We start from the raw sequence: 23101 nt of genomic DNA on the forward strand, positions 1-23101 counted from the left end.
AGGCAGAAACAGGAGTTAGGAGGGGTAGAGGTAGACCTAGATTAGATTACTGTTCGCAAATAGTTAAGGATGTGGGCTGTTCTAGTTTTAGGGAAATGCGAAGTTTAGCTCAGGATAGGAAAGAGTGGAGGTACGTGTCCAACCAGTCTTAGTACTGATGACCTTATGATGATGATGAATCGTTTAGCATCGGGTTATCTGATTTCTCGAGATCTACGTACGATCTACAAAATTCAGTCTTTCTTTATTAATTAGCAACAAAATGATTAAATTAGAACCCAAGATCGGATTAAACGAATATATTATGTGTTTGCGGGCATGATATCACGGAGGCAAATCATCTGATTGATCTACAGCCTCTATAAATTATCTACAAAATATAACCCGAGATCGACTGAAATGAATGTTATGTGATCATTCGATTTGTCGAGATCTACAGGCTCTACAAAAATTGTTTTTTTTACTATAAAACTGTAAGTTCGGATACTTACTGTTCACCAAACGTATAAACTGAATTAGTTTTTTTAAATTTTACTATTACGTGAGAAGTTTTTGGTATAATAGAATTTAATAAAAATAAGTTTAACTAGTTTTTATAGTCAACATAAAAACTAAATTGTTAACTAGTTGCTGATAAACATAAAAATTCTATTGATGCATATTGTTTTATCGTACATAATATAGTACATAGGTATAACATCTTATTTAACAATTCATAATGTTATCAGTTAGTTAATACAGGACTGGGCTTGATTCCTTTTATATCTACTAGTCTATCGTTTATTTTTTACCTATATTTAAATTCATATTATAAAATGCTTGTAATTGAATTATCTTTAATGATTTAATTCAAAATGCAGAAGATGTATGTAACTACCCGTATAAGATACTAAGTAATATCCGTGGCTTCGCTCTTGTTAATGTCCTAAATACATATCAGAGATCATTGACGACTGCATAAAACCAATTTTCTTATCCTTTCATAAAAAATATTTTTCTTCTGGATAAAAGGTATCCTGTATCCTTTTTTGTACCTCTGGTAATGTTTGTACAAACTTTCATGATGATCGGTTGAATAGTTAGGGTGTGAAATAGTAATAAACAAACTCATATTCGCATTTATAATATTAGTTGGGATTAGGATTATACCCCTAGGAACATATATTTATTGTCAGACTGACGTGCCTGGCTGAGCATATTTTTAAGAAATATGTGAGTTTTACTTTAACATTAAAATATGTTTTTAAGTGGTTTATAGCTCCCGAAAATTCCTCCTAATTACCTAACACCAATTGTTATTATTAATTATTATTTTTTATGTGAAGTACCTATTGTGAACATCAGGGGCGCAATAATGTTACAGTTTGACTGGGTGCTCCCATCATGATACTATAAATGACTAAAAATTAAATTAAAATACTGGAAAAGATCGAATTCGGCTACTCATTTACGAACTTGAACTATTTGAACCGAACTTTCAAGTCGGGTTATTATCTGAATCGACTGGAATTGACTGGGTGCCCGGGCACCCGTGGACCCCCCCTGTTGCGCCCCTGATGAACATAATAAAACCTAGTATAAATTTAGGATACCTAAGAACAAACTTTCGCATCCATGAATAATTTTCTGTTGTTTTTATTTTTTATTACCCACTTCTTATGTGTGACACCGTTTTTTTTATGAAACAAAATTTTCTGCTGGATTTGCTTATAAAAAATGCTTGCAAATAAATTGTGGCCGAACGATGATATCATTATCATTATAATTTTATATTTCATTACATTGCTACTGTCACATGAAAGTACATGAGGTCACATACCAATGTTTTTCATAAAGAGGTTTGTAAATGTATGACGGAGATCTAACATAACGACTGTAAGATAAGGATAGAGTAGGATGAAAACATTTTAATTAACGAAAGTCCACTTTTAACCACCTGCTCTTGAGAAAGTAAATTGCAATTATCAAAAACTAGGTTGCTGCTTATCTAGCGCCTTTCAATTATAATCGAAATCAAGAAGTACGTACACCATTAAATAGGGGAATGCGTAAAACTAATTGTAAATAAAACTTTACATGCATAATGAAACTTACACCTACGGGAAGAGAATACTACAAACGAATTAAAAAGTGACTGTCAAAATAGTCCAAAAATTGCCAGTTTTCATGCTCTCAAATTTTGTTTTAAACTAAGTTCTAAATGATTTATTATTAATGATGAGATCATGCTAAATATAAAATTTCAATATGAGCCTAATCTGTTTGGTTTCCTAGATATGAAGAATTGAAGTTGTGATATGCGTGATACAATGTAGGAGCGTATCAAAAAATACACAGCCCCATTATGGGCGAGAATGGACGTATCTTCTTTCTTGTTTCCTCTTGAGACTGTAGTCATTTGCTCCGTTTTGAATACGCCCTTGTTAAATTAGGAAATGCTTTATGAGTCCCTAGTACAGACAAAGTGAAAAGAGATAACTGAATAATAGACCTGAAAACCCTAGCTAATGAAGTTTCTCCAGTGTGACACAACGATTGCAAATAGGGAGTTTCGTAACGTTCTACTATATAAAGGTCTGCCTATGTCCATAAGAGTGACTAAAGGGACTTGTAAAGTGTTCCGTAAAAAATACGTTAGCAATTAATTATTGTTCTGATAACGAACATTACAATTGCCAACAGAATACAATGTAAGAACTTACTGATCCGTATGAGCATTTGGCTACTCCTACAGAGCTTTATGGAAGTCCTTATTGACTCCTACAGCCACGTATATATCAGAAACTAAACATATACCTACTCTTCTTGAAATTTAGTATCCAAAATTCATCAAACAATCATTTAGCTCTTACGATTGGTTTAGAACAAAATTTGAGGGCGAGAAAATGGTCCTTCTAAGTACCTATAGAAATAAAATTATGGGAAAATTCTGTTAAACCAATGCCTCATATCTTACGGATTTTATTTAGGGAGGTCAGACCAGCTGTAGTTGTCAGTATTCGCAATTTTTTTATTTCAAAATATTAGGTATACAGTGTATATTATTAATTGATAATATGTAATAATGCCTAATAGTGAATTCCAACTTCCATTTTTTACAAATGAAGACGTGTTATAAATAATATTATATTTTATATTTAGTGGTACATATTACATGTTAACATTTTGTTTAATCCCATAGCAGTGCATAACTAGTAAATATCCTAGCTTAATTAAATTTAGTTTTAAAGCTATGTCCTGGCCTGTATTTTTCTGTTTACCATTATTCTCTTATCATTCAAGGTGCTCCACGTGATTAAGAGGAGTTCACCGAAACCTCGGCGACGATGTCGCATCACAGCGACGACAACATGCTCATCGCCACGAGCGACTCCTTCTGGGAGCCGGGCAACTATAAAAAAACGACAAAAAGAATCGAAGACGGCTATCGACTTTGCGGCGACTTGATCACTCTCGTGAACGAAAGAGCCGAAATCGAAAAAGCATACGCGAAAAGTCTTAAGGCGTGGTCGAAAAAGTGGAATGACCTTATCGAGAAGGGCCCAGAATACGGGACCACGGAAGCAGCATGGAAGGGTGTCCTGGGTGAGGCCGATCGGCGATGTGACGTCCACAACAGGGTCAAGGACAACCTTTGCAACGAGGTCATTCCAAAAATTAAGCACTGGCAAAAGGAAACGTACCACAAGGTATGGAAACAAATCTTATCTCAACTTGTTATCAGTGTTTACCATTTTACAATCAGTATTAGTTATTTACACAGGGTGAACGCACACCCTTGTAATGTTTTATGCTGAATTATTTTTTCATACATAATTTTTTGTATGTATCTAACTAATGTAAGTGAATTTATGAACAAAAGTTCTCTCCATCGAACACGACTGGGGGGATCGGGGATTTATATTAGGAAAGGCACAACAGCAACGGGGAAATATCGATTTATAAGGCCACTTAGCATTATTTTCTACTAGCGAAGATTTAGTTTGTTCACGGTACACAGCGGCCTAGCACAATTAATATGCTGTTCACATTATGCGGGGTTTCCGTTATGCTATATTCATACTATCGCGAGTCTACTGTAATTCTAGTGGATCCGATTTTCGGAAAATCCCATTAAAACAGCTGTAATTTTTTGCTATTCAATATTTGTTTTACAATAAATTTCATGAACATAACTTCAAAACTTGATTAAGAGTTCAACATTAAATGATATTTTTTTTGTTAATATGATTTGGCAGAATATTTTTGTAAAAGTGTACGACTCGCTTAGTTACGAAATTGTGACATTATCGGCGTGCATACGCAATTTTTTAATTTTTAGGTTCATTTAGTCGTAATTCCATAATTAACAAATGTAAAATTGATGTAATTTACCAATTGCATAGTTTTTTCCCTACTGCAAGTATTTTAGAGCTAAGCTTTATTCGCTGCTACTTCATTTTACTTAAAAAAGAATACATTTCAACTGCAATTATAAAGTCGCAACACAACTACAATTCCAATCAAAAAAAGTAAATATATCTTCCTATCGAAATTTACGAATGTTGAAATATTTAACTTTATCAAAATGTGGTACCTAATACCTACTCGTTAAACCATGTATTTATGATGTAAATGTTAAAAACAAATATTTGGTAGAAATCTCAAATTATGCAAGTAAATATTCTTCAAAACGTCCTTGTAGTGGGTGAAGTAATAATAGCAATCTGTTTGATTGTTAGTCTCTATCATAAATCAGTTTTACTCAAAATTCAGTTTTTATGTTGCGCGTATTTAAATGACGGCAAATCAAGTTCAATTAGGTTACGGTGTGAAGCAGTCCTTATTCATATTTGTGAAGTGCAATGGATTTTGGGCTTACATACGTTACGTAAGTTATGGTGACACAAGATTCCCGGATTACCTTGCGTGAAGTGCTATACACTAAGAGCTTGGATTAGGTTATAATCGAAAAAGTTTTCCTCTAGCTCTATATAACGTTGCCACCGTTTTCCTATCCCTGCAAAACAACATTCGAAGCCTTTACAGTTATGAGTTCTGACCTCTTCTATAGCGCCGTGATGACTATCCTTGAGATGGAATTTCATTTTTGGGGAGAGAAAACAGTCGCTAGGGGCTAAGTCTGGATTGTTGGGGGACGCGGCAACGTGGGAGATCCTTTTTGGTCAAATACTCGCGAAAAATCAGCGAAGAATGCGTGAGGCAATTGTGGTGATGAAGAATCAAGCCTTTAAATGCGTTCAATCAACCGCTTCCGGTCGCCAATATAAAAAAAAAACTATCCGGTCACTCGTAGTGGGTAATACCTTGAATGCCTGAATATCGCAATAAACGATCAGTTTCTCCTTCATCACCTTGAATGCCTGAATATCGCAATAAACGATCAGCATCTCCTTAGTCACCTTGAATGCCTGAATATCGCAATAAACGATCAGTTTCTCCTTCATCACCTTGAATGCCTGAATATCGCAATAAACGATCAGAATCTCCTTCATCACCTTGAATGTTTGAATATCGCAATAAACGATCAGCATCTCCTTAGTCACCTTGAATGCCTGAAAATCGCAATAAACGATCAGAATCTCTTTCATCTTGAACTTGCTTTCGTTGGCCGCTTTTCCCCTATTTCCACCCACTGGTGATCCAGAGGTTTTGCGATTAGATAAAAGCTGGTCCCCATACACATTTCCAATTCACGGAGGATTTGAGACGATTTTTCGTCTGATTTCACTTAATATTGTATCACGACCTGTTATTTATGATTGGAGTCATTGATTTTTGCGACGTCACTGAAAACCTTACGAAAAAAACGAAGAAAATAGATAAAACGTGAACGAAAAAGAAAAAAAAGGTTTAGTGTTTATAGCTATAACAATGTAAGTTCGAACCCTGTATTTTGTTAGGTATGGAGCAAAGATAGATGTTAAGAATATAAAATTTTGGATCTGGATACAGATACGGATATATGAATAATATTATACCGGCTTCAGGTATAGTTACGGATATGAAATTATTTGGAATTATTCGATAGTTTCGTATAGTTTTAGTTACAGATATGAGATTTTTAAGGAACTATAAAAGGGAAATACAAGTAGGACATGATTTAGCTCTAGTTTTAAGTTATTATTTGATAGTACAACCTCAGAAAAAACAATTACCATTATAATTTCAAAATTATTCGAATCTTTTATATCACATTCGGTTACGGTTTCGGATGGATTTTTATTTCCGATGTCGGATTGTTTTGGTTACGGTTACGGAGATCCATAACGTTCCTGGTAGGAAGTTATAACTAAATTCACGGAATTTAATTTCCACATCTCGTATATATGGTGGGTAAGTCAGAACCTATTATCTTTGACAAATGACCGGGACCTACTTACTGGTTATATACACGGAGAAAACTAAATGTTTAAGACAATGCAAAAATTACAATTTTAGATTGTAAATGACTGAATCTGCCGTAGAAATAGTAGAATTTATTAGGTAACTTGCAATTATCTCAATTTTGATGTTTTTTTAAAAATTGTTTCAAGTTTCTTAATTATTACAATTTAATTTGTAATATCAACTAAAGTACCTAAATTACTAAATGTATTTCTGCTGGGATTTTATTTGAAAAATTCTGGTCCAAATTGTAATTTTTATTATTTTCGTTTACGAAGGAACGAGCTAGTGGGATAAACCGTAAATATCGTTTTAATATTTAGGTAAATTTTCCTTTTTCATTTTCTCCATGTATTGTCTATAGTCAAGACCCAAAATACCTGACGATATTTGTGCCTTACTATAACTACACATTTATTTTGCATTTAGAAAGCATAGGAAAGTTTGGGCTACATACTGTCAGAATTACGTTTTTGAATTATAACACGTACGTCTACAAGGCTAAAGCCTGCTATTTTAGTACTTTTATCGCTTTACAAAAAAAAGTGTATGTACAAATACCTTACATTACATTTTTGGTTGCATGCAGCAAAAACGACGATGATGATTCGATAATGGGTATATACCTTAAAATGGTACGTTATATACACTCATGTAACCCAATTGGCTTATTTAAATATAAAAATATTTAAAAACCGCAAGATGTTTCAAATTAAAAAAAAAAAACGAATAAATTATGTGGCAATTCAAAGAAAATAATCTACGTATACATATAATACGGTGTCTACGGATCCTTGATTAAAATTCAAAACTGACAAAAATGTTGCTATATCTATAGTGTAAATTTCGACTGACTACCATAAAAGTTTGGGTTGAACTTAACATCATTTTCATTATTAAAATTAAAATTAAAAACTACACTATATTTAAAATTACGGTGTAAAAGTCATCTTTGGCTAAAATCAAGATATTGAGAATGTTTTTTCGTTACAGAAAGTTTAGGATAATAAGGTGTACTTGTAAAGTTAATACAGTTTTTCATATTTTGTAGTTTACTAGGTTTTACACGCGGATTCGCTTGTATTGATGTCCTACGTAAGTGTCAAAGATCATAGACGACCACATAAAACTAATTTTCTATCCCTCTTGAACTGTATTTGTTTTTTTCTGGATAAAAGGTACCCTATGTCCTTTTCCGTACCCCTGACAATGTGTGTACAAAATTCCATGGTAGGTTTTATGCGCAGCTTCGCTTACGTTGATGCTATTTTTTTTATCCCTTAGTAACAGTATTTTTTTCTGGATAAAAGGTCCTTTTTCGTACCTGTTACAAAGTGTGTACAAAATTTCATGATATTCGGTTAAGTAGTTAATGAGTGAAATGGTAGCAAACAAACAAATAAAATCACATTGTCATTTATAATATTAATTAAAATAAGCACTTTCATTGCAGAAAGTTTCAAAGTTTATACGTTTTTTTTTTTACTTGTTACCTTAAAATGTTATGAAAATAAAATTAATGTTTCAAATTAAAAATCATGGAAGAACAATAATAATCAAAGGGGCACTTCTTAAGTTTCATTTAAAAAATCAAGGCTTTGCTTTTTGAAATTGTTGCTGCAGTTTGGAGGGTAAACTTGTATCATGAACAAGCCCACGGATGTCTTCTTAAAGTAGATATTGGTTTAATAATTTTTAAACTTTAAGGTAAAGTTTATTTTCTACCCTATTTAGATTACCTCAAATTAATGAGTAAAAAATTATTGCTGTCACGTCCTCGCCGGGAATAGACATTACTGTCCTCCACACTTATTTTGAATCTCATCGCGTTTGGCTAGACTTTAATTTCCCTATTATCCTGCTCATATTTATTGTCCACATTAGCTGTGGAGTAACACTGAGATTACTTCTTTTGTTCGTTCTTTCTCAACTTTTTTTTTGTCGTTGTTAATCTCTTACGACATGGCATTGTGTTCCAACTTTTTTTTTTGTAAATTAGAAGGCTTGGGAAGCAATTCTTTTATCACGAATTGATATCGATTCGCGACTTATTTTACCTTGACCTATTTGCCTGAACACAATCCGACTCGTAACTCTTCATCACGCCTTAAGTATCATGAAGACAGCTAGTTGAATCCTTTTATAAGTATACAGGGATACAGGTTAATGCATTTATATATGTGTACGTAAAAAAATAAAAACGAGCAACGTCCTTGTAAAATCAATAAAAGGTGACTAAAAAATAAACAACATTTTTGAATAAACGCCTTATATGTATACATAGAGAAATGGATAAATGTGTAACCGCACGGAATGTTAATATTAATTAAATATTATATTATTGGTATTATCATTCTCGACCTCGTATAACATTGCTTTATAAATCGTTAGTTTTCATTTAAATTCTTCACCAAAAGTGGCCTTTTGTTTCAATGATTTTTGAAAATGTCATCAGTCGTCAGTTGACTGGTTGTACACGCACCTCCACTCTTTTCTGTCTTGAGTTAATCTTTGCATTTCCCTAAGACTAGAACAACCCACATCCTTAACTATTTGCGAACAGTAATCTAATCTAGGTCTACCTCTACCCCATCCTAACTCCCGTTTCTGCCTCTAATTTGTCTCTGATTAGACCTTCATGTCTAAGAAGTTGTCCTACTAACCTATCTCGCCTATTTCTTATTGACTTCCATAAAGTTCTCCTATTCTTTCTAATACCTCTTTATTTCTAACCTTCTCTATCCATGGTATCCTCATCATTCGCTTATAACACCACATTTCGAACGCTTTTAACCTTTTCTTTTCCGCCGCGCCCACTGTCCATGTTCCCGTTCAGCGCCGTGCTCCAAACATACACCATTAACTACCTTTTTTGAATTCCTAGATTAACCGTTCGTGAGCATAAAAGTGACTCCTTTTTATTAAAGGCAATACGACTCTGTACTATCCTCTGCTTCATATCCCTACTACTCCTTCCGTCCTGACTTATCTGACTTCTTAGATACCTAAAATCAGCCATTTCAGTCTCCTATCTTTATATTCGCTGTTTCCCTACTTTTTCTTCCCTTGCATACCAGTATTTTAGTTTTACTATTATTTATTTTCATACAGTACTGTTTTGTCAATACCGCTTCCATTTTATTTAAAACTATCTCTAACATCTACTTGCTAGATGCTACTACTGCTATATCATCTGCAAATCTAAGCATACTAATCTTTTCTCCCTGTATATCTATCGCTACAGTTGAAAATGTACTCTTTCAATTTACAACTAACCAGTCCTTGAAATGATTCCCATTATGATCAACATAGAAGATTCAGTTGCAAAATACGCCATCCTTGCTGTAAGCTACACAATACTGAAGTTTACATCTCAAGCAATAATTCATCCTTATTGTTTGAATACAGCTTCTATTCCTGTCCACAATAAGTAATTGCAAACCAGATTTGTATTACTGACCGTCATCAAAGTTGTATAACAACCCTCTCTTGTATTTTACTCTTGTCTAACTCAGAATTTCAATTATTTATTATTAAACTGTTCTGTGTCAGTGATAGTATACTATTTTATGTGAAATAAGCTTCAATATAATGTTTTAAAATGTCACAGTCTATAATAATTTGTCGCTAATTGTTTTTACCAAATCCAAAAATTTGTCGCTTTAGCCGGTTACTGGGAAATAGTCGCAATGCAAGCCTGATAAATCAAGCCGGTATTACACTAGCGTATATCGGAATATAAATGGCGTAGGATAATACTGTAACAGCTATAATTTGTCTCTGGAAAGGGGTAAATTAACCCATTTTGTTGCGAGTACAGTAGTGTCTAGTTTATCTTTCAACGATATTTTCCTTTGGAGGTGCACTATATATGTGTAGTGCCAATGTTGCCGGAAATGTATGAAATCTAGGAATTGTATACAATTCCTAGGAAATGTACATAATACCGAGGCTATTTAAGAAATATATAAAATATTGTTTTAAAAAATTTGTAATACACACATATCCTGAAAAAGGGAATACATTTCCTAGGAATTGTATGAAATATCCATATTGTACTAAGAAATGTACAATACTAATGCTTGCTCACCTCTACAATATACTAAAAATTCAACCTTGTCACAATTTTTCTAACATCTAACATATTCAGTCCATATCCCAACAGCCTGCCGTTTTATTGCCTATTTAGTATTACCTGTAATACATTTCCGATTGCTATTTAGGATTTGTATAGATTTCTTAGGAAATGTGTCTAATACAATTTATTTCGCACATTTCCGAGTGATTTTAGGAATTATATAAATTTCCTAGGAATTGTATAAAATGACGGATTCCATACATTTCCAGTTACACCAACATCACGGTTATCCATTCGTTTTTTCACTGATCAACTAGAGGCTAAACTCGCGACAAAATGTGACCCTGACAGTATTTTTCTACCCTATTTCTATTTCGAGATACGCTACGTGTAGTGCCACTTCCAGGCGTTTTTCGCTGGACAGTTGGAGGATAGATAGAACTACAAAATGGTTAAAAATTCTATATGTGTAAAGCTCGACAAAGTAGCGACAAATCATAGCCATAATACTATTCCTCCTCGCCATTTTTATTTCGAGGTAGGATACGTTAGATCAGTGGCGTCAAATTGATTATCAGGTTAGCATTTCGTCTATTTTGGACTGGTTCGACAACTTTTTAGAATTGGTAAGAAATTAGTGACAAATTACAATACACTACAAAAATATGAAATACAACTTTGTCGTGCTAACTCGATATACATTGAGAATTGACAATTTTAGTTTTATCAAGCGGCATAGTCTAATGGTTAGATGTTAGACTAATTTCTTTAGCGTTCTGGAGGTCACTGATTTAATTCCGGGCCAGCCTGTCCTGGTCTAAGGTTTTTTGTTCTTGTTCTGGGGTAAAGCGTAACTATGTCAAGACAGCGCTAATTGAACTACCCTAGAGTCCCATTGTCCCATTATATTTTCTACATATCGTAACCATGATAACGTTAACTAGTCGACGACCTGTTTTATCCATATATAGATAAAATCCTTTTTACTTTAACAATTTTATTCGGTCTCTGCTAATCTTTTGAATAAGTCGGTGTCAATATCACGAGTCCTTTTGGTACCAGGGACGGGCGCCCCCTTTATCTTTCTTAAACATGGATCGAGTTTAGAAGGGCGAAACATATAATATGACAGTCACTGAAACCTTTCCCACCATAACCTAATCTACCTTTGTACATAGCATCTAGCCCTGGTGCTTAGCATTTCATCCTTGTGAACATACAAATCGGTCAACATTTTCGACCTAAAATTGTTATGCCACAGTTTAACCGTACCTATTAGTGAAATATAGGTCGTAGATGAAATCAGTAGACCCTACATATACCGATTATTGGCATTTGTTCGACAACATCCTCCATATAGAAAGTAGACCTAAGGCGCTGTTTTATCTTTTATTCGCTTTTTTAGTAGACAGATAATTCCAGAATGTTGTATAAACAGGGGAAACAGCTCCACTAATTCCCATTACAAACATGCTTGTGCTACAACGTTATCTTATTAGCATATGAACGCATTATGTATGTCTATGATACTAAATCTCTCACTTTGAGCTGGATTTATATTCTCGAATTCACGAAATTGCGTGTGGACCAATAATTATTATTATTCATCGGCATAAGGCATGAATTCTCCTTCATACTACCCCAATTTACAGCAGGCAAATAAGTTGGAACGTACTTGTAGTGCGAGCACATCAAATTCGTCATGACTTACATTCACTACTTAAGATAGTGAAAACAATAAAACCTATAATTCTCATGTGTATTGTAGCTTATATCGTATTTGATAAGCAAATTTGAACTTCAAGCAGTATCGGTCGGATTGCTTCGTATAAACTATGTTGATGACCTACACGCAAAATCTCTCAGGAACACGATAATAATAAAATTTAGTAAATATAATACGTAATACTAGTATTTCATGTAAATTATATATTTTATGTAGTATAAAAACCCCGCAAATTAGTCTGAAAAAACATAACATTTTCCCATTAATCAAAAATCAAGCTATAAAATTACGCAACGTATTCGTTTATAACGACATTGAAGGGACCGATGAAATATACTGTACTGTATATAGGCCGCTGTATCAAAAAATAATGGATTTTCTTCTTTCTTTCATCAAAATTCCTGGAAATTGTTAACAAATAGCGGACATTGATCGTATCTGTATAAATTTCTCTTTGTCAAAATGGTTTTCTTTTTTCTTTGTTTTAATCCTTTAAAGGTCCTTACGGTCACTAACTTTCATTGATTTTAAAATACGTTATTGAAAGCATTTCTACGTACGGAAATGTAAAGTAGAGGAAATTATCGGTTGTGGGATGTATCCAAAAATACTTTTTTAACAAAAAAGGATTAACCCATCTGTACATTTTACCATTCTAGGAATTTAATTTGTCTAGATCAGTACTTACACTGAACACCAAAGTAAACTCATATTTTTTCATATTACATTTTGTTTTGAGGTTGTTGGCAATAATTATTGTACAATAATAAAGAGATTTTAGAATAAATCGAATGCCTACTTGTGGTATGAAATGTTTTAGAAATATTTTACATTTCAAGTGAAGGGCGGATTGTTTTTGATAAGATTGAATATTTTAATGAGGTGTTCCTTTTAAAAATATTTGTGATAAAAACTTTTTAGAATAACAAGGTAGGATTAATGCTCACCGGTCCAATCTCCCAGTAATGCATAAATAAATATTTTTTCGACTAGTCTCCAAATTGATTTTTTTTTTTCTTGCTGAGATAGGTAAAAATAGGTAGATATTAAAATAACTAGCTGAGGTACTCGGCTTCGCTTAAGGAGTTCCACATCATCCAAAATGTTCCAGGATATTCCCGAACTTGAAACCCACGACGAATCTTGCTATATACACCGCTACCACTAGGTAGCTCCCATACAAACAAGGCTTCGAATGTACCAAAATGTTTCAGAATATTCCACAACATTCGACTGTGTTCTGACATGTTCCACAATGATTTAGGATGTTCCCGACATTCCATCCCATTCCAGAATGTTCTGCAAAGTTGTGGATTGTTTTGGAATACTCTCGAATATCGTGGATTTTTCTAGAAATTTCTAGAGTGCGAAACTTCCAGCCCTTATATTTTCAAAAGCACTCCTTTCAGCTAAAAACTGGAACCTTATTCATGGACGAAAATAGAGGGTTGCCACACCACATAACTCCCTTAATAGTACTTACCGGAACTTATTTCTGAATTTTAGCGGCCCGCACGTTGTATGCTTTCTTTTATAATATATATTAATTACTTTTTGTGATTATAATGAAATTACTTAATTGACAAGCAATAGTCAAACAAAAAGTTCTCATTATTCCAAAAAGGAATAGGAATAAGTAGGTCTTTTATAATTCCGAGTACTTGATTCGATTCGGGCACTTTTCGCGCGCTACTATATCTCATTGTAGTGTCATATTATTGGGTGTGTAGTGCTTGTAATATGTGTATATGTACAATATAAATAATGAAGTTCGTAAGCGTAGAAAATTGAATTTTACACTTAGTTGTTTCACCGCAAACAACCAGTCTTAAACCGTAACTAGTTTGAAGTAAGTACTAAAAAAAAGTCTCACTAAAAGTAAAACAAACTGAATTTGATTGTTTTATTTTTTAACTGGATCCTACCGTTTTATAAAAACCAGACGTGTTCTTGAAAATACCGGGCCCGATCTAGTAATTTAGTCGCTTCGAGTAAAAGCAATGTTTGGCGTTGTTTGCTACGACGCCTTATGAATTATAAGGATGTAATTCCAGAAATGGGATAGTGTTATTAAAAACTTCATCTACTGAAAAGTCGGAACTATCTTATTATATTACTATATTTTAAACATAATTTCGTTTTCTTGTGATGGTCCAGACTTTTTGGAATAACATATATCTCAACAGAGTTCACTGTTCAGTCTTCAGAGTTTGTCTATTCAGCCTTTGTCCTTCGGGTGAATTAATATATTTTAGCGGTTACAATCGGTCTTGTTGTCATCAGCTTCATAGATAAGTCCGAATTTTAAGAACCCTGGTTCTGTACTATTAGATGTCGCTATTTATTTCAACAAACAAATACAAAAAATCCTTAAAATACCTCTAAAAATAAAAACTCCTAAAAAAACATCCCGCTTATTTACCCCCTAATATTTGGTCCGCAATTAACTTGTGACTATTTTTGGTGAGCTAATACTTGCATCAGCTTTCATTTGTTTTAAATTATTTTATATAAAATTATATTTTTTTGTTTTGACAGTACATTATGTTAAGGTAAAGAGAATATTATATGTGAATAATTTAAACTGAAGCATGAAGAATTGATATTATATTAATACGTCTTTAATAATGTACTAACAAAAGTATCTCGTCCTCGTACTAAAAAGATACGTACCATCTTATCGGTGTCGTATAGGTACTTCCATTGTAATAGCAATTATAAGAGATACTTGATAGTGACTCAATTTAAGTGACTATTCCCGTATATAATAAGGTCAAACCAATCCAAAAACTCAAAATTAATATACAAAATTCATCAAATCTTCGACTAAATGTGATTTTATACATCGACCGTTCAGTTTCAGTTTTCTTATTGCTGATTTGGCTTTTCCGTATTTCTCTCCATTCGTTTTGATACTCCAGGTTTCATTCGCTGAAGACAAAATAAACACCTTTTTAGGATTAAATATTTCACTCGTCTTGGCTTGTATACAAATGTACAGTAAATTAAAAGGGAAGGGGAGGATGTCATATGACAATTGAAAAATTCATTCTCACTTTAGCGATAAATAAAGATTACAAAATATGTGTAGATGACTAAATTCTTATCGCATTCCAATTATTTATTACCGTTTTTAAACTTAGAATTGAAAATCCTTATTTATATACGCGATAAAATATCGTCAACTGATAAGTAAATATAAAGTGTTCCATTAAACAATTTACAATTAAGAAATGTGTGAATTGTATTTCATCGGTCTTAAACGATTTACTTATTGAGCATAAATTGTGGGACAATTTGTCCAAACAATAGCGAAAGTAATTGCGAGAATAACAATAAAACATGAAACGAATCGCTCATATCAACGATTACAATAGACGGGCCAAACTCGTGTTGAATTTTAATTATGGACGGTTCAAAAGCTTCCACTTTTACTTTTAATGATAAATGAATTGCAGCGGGATTCACGTAGGTAATAAAATGGCGCTTTGCCTGCTGGCACGCTACTGAATACCAATGAGGTATTGATTTCGGTTCAATTCGCAAATCCTGGAAAAAACGATTAATTTGTCTTTGACACCTGTTACTACAAATATATGATAAATACCGTTGTGGTATTTTCATAAAAAGTCCGTTATTTTTCATATTATTTCTTCTAATTCTAATTTTTCGTCTCCTATCTAACTATCTCTAACTCTTCCTTGCTTGCTGCTAATACTGCCATATCATTTGCAAATCTAAGCATACTAATCTTTTGCCCTTGTATATCTATCCCTACAGTTGTACTGTCTTTAATGATGTTGATCGCGTCTTCGATGTATAGATTAAAAAGTAGCGGTGATAGTGTGCATCCCTGTCTGACTCCCTTCCTAATATTTACTTCTCTACGTTGCAGCCCCAGCTCTATAACTGCCTGTTGCTATTTATACAAACTAAGTACCACTCTTCTGTGTTTGTAACTCATCCCTACATTTTTAAGAATATTTAACATCTTGTCCCATTTAACATTATCACATTAAAAGTCTACAAGATGAAAAACTCGTACTAATAAGTTATCGTTAATCGAAACCTGATATATACCAGAAAGCGACAAAAATTGTAACATTTCGATCATAATGATGTATTCTTGTTCATGACGAAAAGTAAAAACAAGAACTATATCGAAATAACAAATAATTTAATACAGTAATCAATAATCAATACATATTAGGACAAACGACCTATCCGACTACAATCTTAATTACTTATTTTCGTTAGGTAACTTTTGTATTATACTTATTGCATTATTATTGCTCGTGTTTGTTTTTCTTTTTTGTCTGGTATCCGGCACTACCGCGTACTCGGCGTCATTATCCGGTACCCGACCGGATCCTAAAAAAATGCCAAATCCGCCAAGTATTGTATATACCGGATCTAAAGCGAGTACCCGGTAAAAATCACTCGGCAAAAGATCTGGACTATACAGTGGATGGTCGAAAACATTCCACTTGAGCTGTTTGGGGACTGTTCATCATGTTGACACACTGCGGTCGTGTCTTGGATGAAAACTACGACCAACCCCCGGGTAGTTCAAACCTCACACCGAGTTGTTTTCACCTTTTTCGACAATTGAAGACCTGGTTAGGTAGATAATGCCTTGCCATCAACGTACAACAACGTAGAACAGTGTCAAGAAGTAGCTGGCTGACTCTTCTATCAAGAAGGAATTGGAAAGCTAGTGTTACGATATGACAAATGCCTGGCGATTATATAGGTAAACAAATACGAAACTACTCATAGCCTTCTATCGCTAGTAATGAAGTCATTTGGTTATGTATATACACGTGCCATCGGAAGTTAAAAAAAACGTCCTCGTATATTTATAAAAAATGGAAATACTGTTTCGTACATTTGTTTTCGTAATTAGTACATTTTCCCATCTGAACAAGAATTTTATTTTCAGCACGTGATTTCCTTTTACGGCCTCACTGAAACGCATTCCAAGCGTAAAATGTCTTCGTGTACAGTAATCGGTAATTACCAACTAATTAATATGTATCCAGCAAACACCTGTCTGCCATGAATTCAAAATGTTGATTTCTTTTTCTAAATTAGCGATTAACGTATAAGAAAAATTTCAGCGTAGTAAAAGATCTACATAAAGCTAATTACATCTTACGAAGCGTCATCATCATAAGGTCGTCAGTCCTAAGACTGGTTGGACACGCACATCCATTCTTTCCTATCCTGAGCTAATTTTCGCATTTCCCTGAAAGTAGAACATTCCACATCCTTAACTATTTGTGTTCCACATTCGACCCTCCGACTCGTGAAATATTTCACCTACCCCTATTGCACTTATTGGTGACATCCCCTAAGTAATGGAGAACTAGTTTACGTCCATAGTGCTTTACCCCAAAGTACGCCATCATTTGAGTTTGGTGTGTTTTTCTTGGGATATCATAATGTGGTGGTTTCCAGTTGCCTTCCACATCGCAATATTGTACATCAGAGTATCGTACCGATCCTCGTGATCTCTGCCACCCTCGGTATTGAAAGAGCTGCTGCCCTTTTTCAGGGACTTTTGTTAGTCTGGTTTATCTTTAAGAACCCCCCATTATGGCTGAACCTATGGTCTGGTTTCCTAAATCATTGAAACTCGCAAGCTGATCCAACCACTCTAGTTACCTTTTACTTTTTTGCAGGTGGTTGTAAGTCATCTTACCAAAATAAGTCTCTAAATAAGTCTCTAAAAATTTCGTACCACTCAATTACTGAAAACAGCCTTTGCAAATGCGAAGGAGGTACTATAGACGTGTATGTTTACTTCGCTCCAATGTTGATTATTGTGAAAATTCAAGATTCCGTCCTGTGTGAAGCAAGTTTATCTGTATTTTCCCTATGGAAAAAATTAGGCTTAAGCACTTTTCTTTTGAGATCACCGGCACAAAACCACTCGCGGCATCGCGTCTAAAAATCAGTTTCAAACAAGACTTGCTGCAAATGATAAGGATGCAGCAACGGTTCCTTTAAAATTTGCTACATTGTCACATAAGAGGAGTCAATTGTCTCGTAGAAGATTTAAACGTTAAAAAAATAAACGGTTACAGGAGGTTGACTGTTACATAAACATCCTGAATCACACTGAATCTAACCAAAAAAATAAACAATACATGAGCAAAAAATATAAATCAAATACTACACTGATGCTGGGTAATCACTAATTGATTGAATGTAGCGTTGCGGGTCGTATTTCTCTACCTAGTCCGTAATTGAATTTACCTATATTTTCAACTACATTTTTCTTCAATTTTAATGTTGTTGCAAGTTCACCACTTATTTTTGTTACACCCTGTATTGAGATTTAATGAAAATACCTATTTCGTTCATAATTTATATGGAGACAATATAAATCTTGTTATGAGAAGGTCAGTTACTTCTTCTATCTCTTCTGTTAATAGCTATTATCAAATATGTATACATAGCTTACACATTAAGATACCCATATGAATACTGAGGCGTGTAACGCAGGTCTTGTGGACATTTGTATTTTATAGCCAGCAGTTAACAGAATTCCACTCATTCTTTATTACTATTCTTTATTTTTTCTGTATAACTGATACAACTACCCACACCATCTACAACAACTACATTTTTATTACATACTATTTATGTTAATTTAAAGAAAAATGTTGGTTTCTCATTAATATATGTATTGTATATACATATTACGTTTTGGGAGCTGACCACTTCGGTCATGACGTTTGGTTGTTAAAATTCTAACTATGATAAAGGTGAATTTCGTGCTATCAACGCTTTATATTCGTAAAATTAAATAAAACCAGATGATTGTTATTCAATTATAATAGAAACTGCCAGTTCGCCTACTTGTATTAATTCGGCAAGTAATTTTATTTGTGCTATTAGGGGTTGAAAACTTGAATCTTTTTTGCATACTTTCCCGAGGTGTGGTAACAAGGTGTTTGGTAACTAGACAGCCAAAAGGAAATGTCATATCAAAAATAGAATTCTGATCATAAATTAAAGATTACTTTTTTTTCTGATAGAGCTTCAAATAGGAAAAATTCAGTTTTTCTTTTTAGTATGATACTGCGGTAAAAAAAGTAAATACGTTTTAATAAAAGATATTATTCCGTTGAAACTATAATTGATGCACGTCTAGCAAATTAAAACTCTGAATTGTTAACTTGCGCAAAATTTACACTGTTTTACCCTACCTGACTACACTTCTAGCGATGTAAACTGCAATTCTCTCGCGTAGCCTATATTTATATTGCATTTTCTATATTACAAGTGAGTTCAATGCACTATTACCATTAGTTTTGGATTGATTCGTATGGATTAGGTCGATGACGTAAATGCAATCTTTCAATAGTTTTACAATATTACACATTTTCTTATTTAAGTTAGCGGAAAAGTGTTTTTCGAAATTTCAAAATTCAAAAGAAATTATTATGCTTAAATTATATAAATGATATAAATATATTATAATCATATAGTACAATATGGATTTATATCAAGTACCACATTATTTCGCAAATATTCAAGCCTAAATTGAGTGCAGTAAAAAAATAATTTATTTTTCTTTGATACCTTCATTTTTGGATCATATGAGTAAAGTTGCACTTAGTTAGAACTTGTGAAATGTGATTTTTAATTGACCATGAAATAGTAACAACTAAATGAGAAACATTATTTATTGAATTAAATTAAAATTAAATCAGTATGAAATGTCCTAAAAAAAGATTTTGGAATGTAATTTTTTTACTGAATTATTTACAATGCTTTCGATGTTATTTTAGCATTATTGGGTCATAAAAAGTCCTCTTAATTTTTTAATCTCATTAGGAATAAGTAATAAAGAAGCTATTGTTCATTGTATAATGACAACGCTTCTTTTTTTTTATAGTCAATGATTCACATCAAAGAGAGAAAAGATATGGAAGATGCATTTAAGAAAGCACAAAAACCTTGGTCCAAGTTATTGCAAAAAGTGGACAAAGCGAAAAGTGACTATCACACCGCCTGCAAGACTGAAAGATCGGCAGCTAATCAAGAAAGGAACGCTAATGGTGATCCTTCTGTATCGGCAGATCAGGTACTTTTAAGTATAATTTTTTTTTTCACTAATTTTTACATTTGATTATAACTTATAACATTTTTATTCGAATAATCTTTTTCATATATTTTAAATTCTATTTCAAAAATTTTGGTTAAAAAAAGTTCCTCCTTCTATTTCTATACAATTTTTGTCTTACTTATTTAATGATAAATATGGTTTTTATTAAACAGCCCACATTTATTCACAGTCCTAGAAGGGGCGAAATAAGGGGACAATGGCAGGCCCGCGTTTTTGAGGGCTGCGAAAAATTCAGAACTTAAAATTATTTTTTATTTTCTTATCATCAAAATATAAAAAAATATGTACTGTAGAACCTTGATAACTTAAACCTCGCTAACGTAATAACCTCTACAAATTCATAAAATTTTGTGTTCCCTTCCACTCGGAGTCCAAAACCTCTATTACTTAAAATGAAAACCTTCTTTAACTTAAACGAATGATTTGAGCATCGCATCTCAATAAGCAGTGAAAAGTGGTTTGAATCGGGAGAAAGTCTTCTATGTAAGACGAAGAATTGCTGAATTTCCTGATATAGAAAAATGCTTGTTTACATGGTTTAGACAGTGTAGAAATATGTAAAAACATTAGTATTAGTTGACCTATACTAAAGGAAAAAGCTGAAGAGTTTGCTAAGTCACTGGAAATCCATAATTTCAAAGCTTAAACTTAAACCCTTAGTAAGTAAAAACCTCAATAACTCAAATTATTTTACGTTTCCCTTGGTCTTTACCTTATCGAGGTTCTACTGTATAAAAAAAAAACATTTTGGGTGTGAAATATTCTTCTGGGTTTCTTTCTATTTAATACGAATTGATCAAACAAAGAATAATTAAGTATAATAAGCTTATTCTTAAATGAATATCTATGTATTTACTATACAAAGAACAATAACCATAAAAAAATTCAATTGAATAATCGCCAAATACGAAGGTTTTAGTAATTATACGTGAATGATATTTTGCAAAATCTACTTTTTTAAACATGTAGACAATAATCTGAAGATATTACCTTGGGCGTTTTAGTTTCCTAAAAGTTTTGTAGAATTTTGGGGTTTTATGGGTTTACTTAATTACGTTACACAGCACTCAATTATATTTTGGGTAATAAAGTAGCTAACAAAATTTTAATAATTGTGTTGGTTTTAATTTTGGTCGATTGTACATAAATAGTTGTTGGATGATTTATAAACGATTTAATCATCGCCAATTTTTTCCATTGCAAACATAGAAAGCTGTTACGGTAAGAATATACATATATTTATTACAAATTCCACTCTTAATTCGTAATGAGTTTTTCTTTCTTATTTATAGTATTTACCTATCATAGTTTTACGATGTACTGTATATGTGTTTGTGTGCTCATAATATTTTTCTACTTTTTAACTGAATGAATAGTAAAAAGTTTCTAGTAAACGAATACGGCATTTTTACTTTATTAATTTAAAATTCCCAAATTAATAACAGGTTTTTTTTTTAATTTTTTTAATATTCATTTAAGCAAGCATTTAGCATTTTTGTAATAAACTAGCGAATGCGTACTGTAGCATAAAATTTCTTGATTAATAAAGCATGGATCACGCATTTCGACTTCGTCAGAAGTTTTACATGAAAATTTCTTTAATAGGTAAAGAAATTGCAAGATAGAGTTCAAAAGTTAAAGGAGGAAGTTCAGAAAACCAAAGAGAAATATGAATTAGCTTTACAAGAAATAAATAATTATAATCCGAAATATATGGAGGATATGACTGTAGTTTTTGACAAGTGCCAAGATATGGAAACGGAGAGGTTGAAGTTTATCAAATTAACCCTTTTCGATATTCACAAACACCTTAATATTTCACAAGATCCAACGTAAGTTTCTTTAAAAATTAAACTGATATTTTGTGCATAAATTACAATAAACATTAACTAACGCTAAAAAAAATGATGTAATGTTATTATATATAAATAATCCCTGTGCCTTTTAAAATCTTATTTTACTTCTTCAGGTTGCCACAAATTTACGAGGAACTTTATCATACAATAAACAACGCCGATTACGAAAAGGATTTGAAATGGTGGTCTAATAATTATGGAGTTAATATGGCAATGAACTGGCCTCAATTTGAAGTAAGTTGTTTTTTTTTTTTTTGAGAAAAAAGCAGTGTCCATGTAACGGCCTACAAGCATGCGTTGTTGTTATAGCGAATAGCTGTTGGTGTTCAATAATAATAATCAATTTGTTCGAATAGCGTAGCGTTTTAGCGAAATTCTTAAATGCATGGTTTGTTTGTTTATCAGGATTATACCGAAGAGTTCAGAGATATTTCGAAAGGCAAATCTAAGGAGTCTGTACCGAGTGGAATTATGCTTATTAATCAGAGGCCTGTCGGGGAGGATTTGCATGTATGCTTTAATTTTTATTTTACTCTGTTTAATTTCTTTTTTATACGTACATATCATTTGGTCAATAAATTACGAGATATGTACTGACAAAAGACAAGTAATGAATATTGCCGGATCTGTTTCTTTTCCCTTAAACATTTTATAGTTTTTTTGGTGGTTTTATTAGATGATGTGATCGCCAATCGGCGAGAGGGGAGAGAGGAGGGTACTGGGGATGACCTTGTAGAATGCTCAACAAATGTTTGTAGAAGAAGCTAGCGTAACCCAACCCAACCCAACACTAACCAAATGTAATCTAATACAGTAAGAAAACTTTTGCAGTGATTTTTGTTTTTTATGGGACTGCAAACAAAAATTACTCCCAAATTTTTTTACTATATTGGATTAGATTGGGTTAGAGTTAA

The 23101-nt window shown here is 32.9% G+C and overlaps 1 protein-coding gene across 2 annotated transcripts in view; it reads left to right on the top strand.

Moving 5' to 3' along the window:
* LOC108745124 (protein kinase C and casein kinase substrate in neurons protein 1) overlaps nt 1–23101 on the top strand; it is a 49717-nt gene that overhangs the window by 24386 nt on the left and 2230 nt on the right. Inside the window, exons 2-6 of one of the 2 annotated variants that reach the window (XM_018481200.2) lie at nt 3283–3689; nt 20101–20289; nt 21937–22163; nt 22301–22421; nt 22593–22697. In XM_018481200.2, the coding sequence (XP_018336702.1) occupies nt 3327–3689; nt 20101–20289; nt 21937–22163; nt 22301–22421; nt 22593–22697 (1005 nt within the window). In that variant the 5' untranslated portion in view covers nt 3283–3326. The remainder of the gene's footprint in view (nt 1–3282; nt 3690–20100; nt 20290–21936; nt 22164–22300; nt 22422–22592; nt 22698–23101) is intronic. The other variant, XM_018481202.2, reaches the window with a different exon arrangement.

Source organism: Agrilus planipennis, unplaced genomic scaffold (assembly GCF_000699045.2).
Source record: "Agrilus planipennis isolate EAB-ADULT unplaced genomic scaffold, Apla_2.0 scaffold37, whole genome shotgun sequence".
Classification (NCBI taxonomy): Eukaryota; Metazoa; Arthropoda; class Insecta; order Coleoptera; family Buprestidae; genus Agrilus; species Agrilus planipennis.